Here is a 7892-nt window from a genome sequence, read left to right on the forward strand (position 1 = left end):
CCTGGACCCAGTGACTCGAAAAACACACCAGGCACATGTGTGCGTGCCCCAAATCCTGAGAGGATAGTGGAGGAGAAGGGATTGTGGTGCAGCACTCCCTTTTGGGGGTGATTTCTCACTTTCTCTCTCTGTGTCTCTCTCCAGTCAGCACATGTGCTCTATAACAAAGTAAAGAAAAAGAGAAAAAAGATATATAGAATATTACCATCATGCATGAAGGCTTCCTTCTGCTCCTTCCCGGTCAATGTGTACCCACCTCAAGAACAAATTCTGTTTGAAGCTTTTTTTAAAAAAAAATTATTCAGGGAGAGAGAAAGAGAGAGTGAGAATGTGATAGGTACCACCAACAGGATCCTGGTGCCACAATCCATCCCTGGTCTCATCCAGCCTATGTCGTGGGCAACCTGTGCACACTCAGCTGCACACGGTTCCTGGGCCACGAGCCTGGGACCTTCCCATGTGGGTCCAGCTGGGTTGCTGCTATGCCACTACTGGACCCTTAAACACCTTTCAAATCATAGATTAGTTTTGCTTGTTCTATAATAATTCACACTAATAAAATCATATAGTCTGTGTGCTTTTTTGTCTAAGTCTTCATTTATTCAGCATAATATTTTAATTTTCATCCATAGTTTTATACATAGCAGTAGTTTTTTCCTTTTTATTGTGGACTAGTATTTTATCGTATGAATAGCTCACAGTTTGTTTACATATGTTTCTATTGATGACCCCCTTGGTTTCTGCTTTTGGGCTGTTGCTTCTGTGACTATTCTTATACAAGTCTTTATGGGCATACATGGGGGTTCAAAGAGCTCAAGGGAAAATGAATCTAAATGTAAGTTTATTTTGGCGCAGATGAATTTTTGAAATCTGTGTATAGTTTGTCATAATATAAATTTTCTGTGAGGTATTTTTCTTTTTTAGAGAGATTTTAGCGATAGGGCATGTCTGCTCTCCAGAGTCAGAGAGCGACAGAGAGATAAAAAGGGAGAAATCACCGCTTGGGGGGATGACCACACCGCAACCCCTTCTCTTCCATTCTCCTCTCGGGTTTCTGGGCACACATGCACATGTGCCCAGTGCTAGTCTCAAGCTGCCAGGTCTAGGACTCAAACTACGTGGGAGTCTAGTAATATAACCGTTTTGCCATCTGTTGGTCACATTCCATGAAGTTTTTTGAGACATCCTCGTCATCTACTTTTATTCTTCTGAGGTCTGTATTTTTGATGGGTTTCTGGGTAGATACAGTTTATAAGAAACTACCAGATTTTTTCTTTAAATCAAAATTGGTTTTATCAGTTACTAAAATGTATCAGAGTTCTGGTTCATTCTCAGCAATATTTGGTCTTGGGTTTTTTTAAAGAATTACTTTATTTATTATTATTATTTTAGATTTTACCACAGAGAGAGAGGGAAAGTGAGAAAGCAAGCCGGCAGATCTTGGACTTGAACTATAGTTGACCATGTGGGAGTCCAGCATCTTAACCAGCATGCCCTCTGCCAGCTCATAATCTTGTCTTTTTTTTCAAGAGTGATTTTTGCCATAGGTTGTGTGTGCTAGACAGATAGAATGTAAGAAATCACACCCCAGAGGAGATGGCCACACTGCAATCCCTTCTCCTCCACTCTCCTCTCGGGGTTTTGGGCACATATGTACATGCACCCAGTATGAGTTTTAAGCCACTGGGTCCGGGACTTGAACCATGGTTGACTATATGGGAGTCCAGCTACATAACCATTATGATACCTGCTGGTGCCTTGTTTTTTTTTTTTTTTTTTTAATTATAGACTTCTTTCAGTCATTTAATGATAGTCATTGTAGTTTAATGGTATTTATTTCTTATATCGTCTTACATTTAGTGTTGGGACAAATCAGAGCTACCAGGAGAGCCACTGTTTCAGCTTCAGTAGTCATTATCCTCACGGAGTCCACACGGCGATTTACCATCCTGGTCACAGGTAAGTAGCAGTCCGTTCGTTGTTGTAGTCATGTTCTGATCATTCGTGATTTTCTGCCTGACTGACTAAGCTTCTCTGAGCCAGATGGGGCACTAGGAATATTGGTTGAGCAATTTCTCCTCTCTTAATCATCTGGGCCTCACTTCTCTCATCTCTAAATGCATGCCATTATTGCGAGCTCTCATAAAGTGCTTCCACACATAGTGTCCTCACCTGGAAGGGCCTCCGTTGTCCTTGCAAGTTCAGGCTGGATTGATCGTTGCAGTTCCTTCCAGCAGCTGTATCCCAGGCTTCACGTTCGCCGCTTTTCCAGTGTTTGCCACCTGTACCAAGGGTTACCCGTAACGTGAGGCAGATCCTACCTCCAGTGACTTCTCTCCTTTTATTTTGTTGAGCATGAAATTTACATGAATTTTTGTAAGTTAGCCAAGCTACTCTTTTTCTCCAAATGGGACGTATATTAAATGTTGAGACTGCCAAACAGTTTTAGTCTGGTTTCATTCATTCATTTAGTCATTTACTTATTTAAATGTTTATGTATTTATTTAACATTTAATTTATTAATTTTTAATGTGTTCTTATAAAGCTACCAGAGTCAATATTGGGGGTCCTGCTATGATTTCATCTAATCCTAGTCACCTCCCAAAGGCCATTTTACTACCACAGTCAGAGCAGTCAGGTCTCTGCCCTCTCAGCGCCCTTAGGGTGGCTCCCCAGATTTCAACCCATGAATCTCTGGGGCACATTCAAACCCTAGCACAAATCCAAATTGAGTTCTGAGTTTTGGGATTTACTCTGTGTATATAAGAGAGGGTAAATTCTCTGATCCTTAGTGTGCTTAACTTTTTTTAAAAACTTATTATTATCATCTTTTTCATTTGCTGTAGGGCATGTGTGCTCACCAGAGACAGACACAGAGAGAGAGGAAAAATGACAAAAGCTGTCAGGTCCTGGCTAGACTTGCAGGTTATGTGGGAGTCCAGTGCCTTCACCACCACGGTGCCTGCTGGCCCTGCTTAAGTCTTTATAACTAAAAGTGCATATATGTTTTGTATTCTATCCAGTCGTAGTTCTTGTTTTTTTTTTTAATTAAATATATATATATATATATCTATACTACAGAAACACACACACTTCCCCTTTGTGCTCTTTTATTTATACTACAGAATCACACACACTTCCCCTCTGTGCTCTTTTATTAAATATATATATATCTATACTACAGAAACACACACACTTCCCCTTTGTGCTCTTTTATTAAATACATATATATTTATACTACAGAAACACACACACTTCCCCTTTGTGCTCTTTTCTGATCCTGTCCTCTGTATCCTCCTAGAGATAGCCACTGTTGTAGATTTTGCGTGTATAATTCCCTTGCTTTATTTTCAGTTTTGCACTTATTTATACTTAGTTTTGCTGTTTTGACTTTATGTGATTGGACTCACATATGCAAGTCCCGCTTTTGTGACTTGCTTCTTGATGCATGTTGCTCTAATTTATTCATCTTTAACTACGGTGAGGGCATGTCATTTTATGAATAACTTGCAACACGTTTATCCGTTCTCCCACAGATAAAAATTTGGTTTGTTTCTGGCTTTGCTGTTATTTTAAAAACAGTACTGTAGTAAAAGTTATTGTATAGTCTTTTGACACCTATGTACAAGAGGTGCCGAGGGATAGAGAAATAGTACCGTAATTCCTGAATTGCCAGGTAAGTCAATCTTCAACTTTACTAGATAGTATCAAATGTTTCCCAGAGTTGCAAAGTTTCCAGTCAGGTCAGCCATGTATGTATAAAAGTTCTCCTTCCACCTTCTCAGTAGTCTTCTTGATGACTTCAAACATAAATATTTGCTGATCTGGTAATTGTAAAAGAATATCTCAATGAAGCTGTGCATTTCCCTTGTTACTGATTTGGTTATTGTGAAAGAGTAGCTCGCTGTGGTTGTGCATTTCCCTTGTTACCGATTTGGTTATTGTGAAAGAGTAGCTCGCTGTGGTTGTGCATTTCCCTTGTTACTAATTTGTAATTGTACAAGAATATCTCAACTGTAGTTTTACATTTCTCGTGTTATTGATTTGGTAATTGTAAAGGAATATCTCACTGTAGTTTTGCATTTCCCTTGTTACTAATGAGTTGAGCAGCCTTTCATGGTATTAGATATTCATGTTTTTCCATTTATGAAATGCTTTTGATGTCTTATTTTAGTTGATTCCTTCGATTGTTTTGCTATATCTACATAAGATGCTTACATTGCTGCTTCTTGATTTCTAATTTCACGCATTATCTGTTGACTTCCTTTTATGGAAAATGGTCATTTAGTTTTATTACCTCCTTCACCACATGTATACACACTGAACTGTCACTCATTCTGTTTTTATTTATATCATGATTTTGTAGGAAAAATGTTATTATGTTTATGTAGATAAGAAGCTTTTTTTATTTTCTTGCTATAGGGCACATGTGCTCGCCAGAAAGAGAGAAAAAGAGACAGAAAGTGAGAAATCACTCCCCAGGGGGATAACCACGCTGCTATCTCTTCTCCTCCTTTCTCCTCTCGGGCTCTTGGGCACGCACACGCGCCCGGCGTGAGTTTAAGCCACTAGGTTTGGGACTCGAACTGCAGTCGACTACATGGGAGTCCAGTGACATAGCCATTACACTAACTGCTGGTCCCAATAAGCAGCTTTTTACTGTATTTCATGAGTGATTTTTCTTTCTTATTTGCTATCTACTCATTAATTTATTCAATAAACATTTATTGATTTTCTGTAGGATGCCATGTACTGTCTCAGGTGGTTGGGATATATATCCTTTATGGAACTGAAGAGGGGGTGACAGACTAGAAACAATGCACAGAAAGGGTGCATGGAGTGGTTAGGAACTATGGAAAAAATGAGTAGAGATGCAGACCAGGAAGATGGGAGAGTAGGTTGCTGATTACACATAAATAGGGTAGTAAGGTTCTCCTCATTGAGAAAGTGACATTTAAGTTGCCAGGTAAGTAAATCTTCAGCTTTATTAGACAGTATAAAATGTTTACAGAGTTGCAACAGTTTCCAGGTACGTCAGCCATATGTGAGAATATCAGTTATTTAGGGATCTGGGAGAAGAGTGTTCTGTGTAGATGGAATGGCCAAAGCAAACCCAGAGTTGGGAGTGCGCTTGGCACTTCTTGAACAGCAAGGAGGTCAGTTTGGTTAAAGCACTTGGAGAAGTGGAGTCGTAAGCTGAGGTCAAAGAATGGTGAGTGCTCAATCATTCAGGGTTCATAGGCTGTGGTAAGACCTGCTGGGTACCTTCTTACTTGTATGTATTATCGTTAGTCTATTCATAATTAATAATGTACTTCAGATTCACCCTTAAACTCACTCCCATTAATGTGAATCACTTGCCTGTGTATCACATAGATTATGTGTTCTGTAAGTTTCATCTTTTTACCGTGAATCAAATTTCCCCAAACGGGGAGCTTTATTGATTACTTTCTTCTCTCACAAAAAGACCAACTGTAATCAGAGGAGGCGAACATTCACCTCAAGATTCTGTTGTCTTCATAATAAAAAAGATGAGACTTAGAACTGGATCACTTGACCCTTTCTCTTCTTATCTCCTTCCAGTTCAAAATGCTTGCATCTCTGAATAGCCAGCATTCTCTCCGATCTGCAGTTGGGCTCAACACATTCAAGCCTCAGCACAATCTTCTTTGTAGTTTTTGCCTTTTTCCGGAAAATAGACTTAGTCTGTCCGCCGTAGCCACTCTGCTTCCTGTCAACGCCACTTTCCCTGAGCACACAGAGACTGCTGTCCTTTTTGTACTGTGTCACTTTATGAGGTTGGTGCTTGCCATACTTCTTACAGAAGGTCCGGCGGGTTTTAGGGATGTTCGCCATGCTTGCGGGCCTGCTCTCTGCACGGAAAGCTGTAGGTTTCATCTTGAGCAGGTCTCTCAGAACTTTCTGGTCTGTTATAGTTTAGATTTACACCTGCTGTGTCGTTACTGTCTTGGAATTTCACTTCGCCGCCATCCTGAGGATTGCCTTTATATTTCTCTTTTGTTGGTGGCTGTTTCCTGGATCTTTTATTATTTTCTTTCTTGGTTTATTTTACTGTTTTTGTGGGTTACAACCTCCAGTAATTTCCTGAGAAAGGGTACATGGGAAGTATGTGTGTGTATGTATTTTAATTGCCATAGGGCTTGTGTGCTAGCCAGTGAAAAAGAGAGAGAGAAAAAGAGAGAGAGAGAGAGAGCGAGAGAGAGAGAGGAGAGACTCTTTTTCAATGGGGTATGGTTACTCTGCCATTTCTCCATCCTATCAGGATTTAGGACATGCAGGCTCATGGACCTAGTGTGTTTTTTAAGCTGCCAGGGCTGGGATTTGAACTGCAGTCAGCCGTGTGGGATCCAGCTCCCTACACACAGAGCTTAACTGCTGCATGAAAGATTTGGCCAGATGTAAATTTTTGGACAGCTTGACTGAAAAATCATTTTTCAGACTATGTCTTAAAATGGCTTTATTCTAGCTTCATGCTTAATTTATAATTTGGCTGTATGTAATTATAGGCTGGAGATAATTTTCCCTTAGAATTTTGAAGGTGTTGCTTAATTTTTTATTGCTCTTGAGAATTCTAGTTTTTCTGGTATAAACCACATTTTTCTTTCATTTTCTGCTTTTTGTACCACTTCTTTCTGGAACCTAACATTTTCTTTTCTCCCCAGTTCTGAAATTTGACTATGTTGATTTGGAGTAGGTTTAATAACACCCACAGAGCTGGCCCTTCTGCTTGGGTACTTATAATCCTCACTTTGGGGAAAATCCTGAATTATTTCTTTAGTTGTGTCCTCCCCCATTGTTTTTTCTGGAACTTCTTTTAGCTAGATGTCAGGTCTCCTAGAATCACCTTCAATTTTTTTGTTCTTTCCTTTTCTCCCTTTTGTTTTTGTTTAAGAAAGAGAAGTAAAAAATTATGTTAATTTTTCTGTACATGTGTAACTACTCAATGAAGAAAGTAGTTTTAAGTACTTTTTGAGATATTTTATAACTATAATAAATTATGCATATGAGTCTATATAAAATACATATTCTGGTTAATTTTTCTGGTTATAGTTTTTGTTTTACTAATTCTTGTGTGTTGCTTCTCTTTTCAAACTGGTCATTGTGTTTTTTTTGTTTTGTTTTGTTTTTATTTTTTAACATTAATATGCTATACATCATTACAGTATACAAAATGAATTTTTCATCCAAAATACATTGTCTGTTGGCTCAATCAAGTACATCAACATATGTGTTATCAACAAACAATTTTCCATTTCTTATGTCTTGTATATTTTGAGTTTTTTCTCTTTTTTTGCCATCCTTGATTCCCTATCCCTAACCCTCTGCCCTGTCCAACCCTCCTCCCATTGTCTCTGTTATCCCTGTTTGCTTTCTATGCCTATCCCCCCCATTTAATTGATTTGCTAATGAACTTAATTTGTCTAAATATTTGCAATAGCAAGCACAGCTGATATTTACATACACAAGAACCCATGTCTGACTTTAGGCATAAACCTCAGTGAGTAGAATGAACATACTATAAAATGATACCTAGCTGGGGCTATATAGCTTACTGTGGTCATCAAATACACAGTTTTTTCTTTAAATTTTGGTAACAGTTTTAGTATTTTTTTCTCTGAATTTTTTTTTAAATTTACATTCATTCCCTGAGCATCATCACAACATACTAAATGTGGTTTCCCCTCTAGAGTAAACTGCATAGTGTCTTAATCATGCATGTTATCATCCATAAAATTCCATTACTACTTTCATATATATATGTTTTTTACCCTATGTCTGACCCTCTGCCCCATTTCACTCTCTTATTACACTCTCTCTGCTGTCTACAGTTATCTTCAATTCCTTTTCCCCCACCATTTCGTTGATCACAC

At 38.6% G+C, this 7892-nt stretch overlaps 1 protein-coding gene across 3 annotated transcripts in view; it reads left to right on the plus strand.

Moving 5' to 3' along the window:
* The window catches only part of NBAS (NBAS subunit of NRZ tethering complex), a 423746-nt gene that overhangs the window by 62812 nt on the left and 353042 nt on the right, over positions 1-7892 (plus strand). For all 3 annotated transcript variants that reach the window (XM_014589621.2, XM_014589625.2, XM_006140811.3), the window contains one exon: positions 1861-1959. In XM_014589621.2, coding sequence (XP_014445107.1) covers positions 1861-1959 — 99 coding nt within the window. The remainder of the gene's footprint in view (positions 1-1860; positions 1960-7892) is intronic.

The sequence above is a fragment of the Tupaia chinensis genome, unplaced genomic scaffold, assembly GCF_000334495.1.
Source record: "Tupaia chinensis unplaced genomic scaffold, TupChi_1.0 Scaffold000045_1, whole genome shotgun sequence".
Taxonomy (NCBI): Eukaryota; Metazoa; Chordata; class Mammalia; order Scandentia; family Tupaiidae; genus Tupaia; species Tupaia belangeri.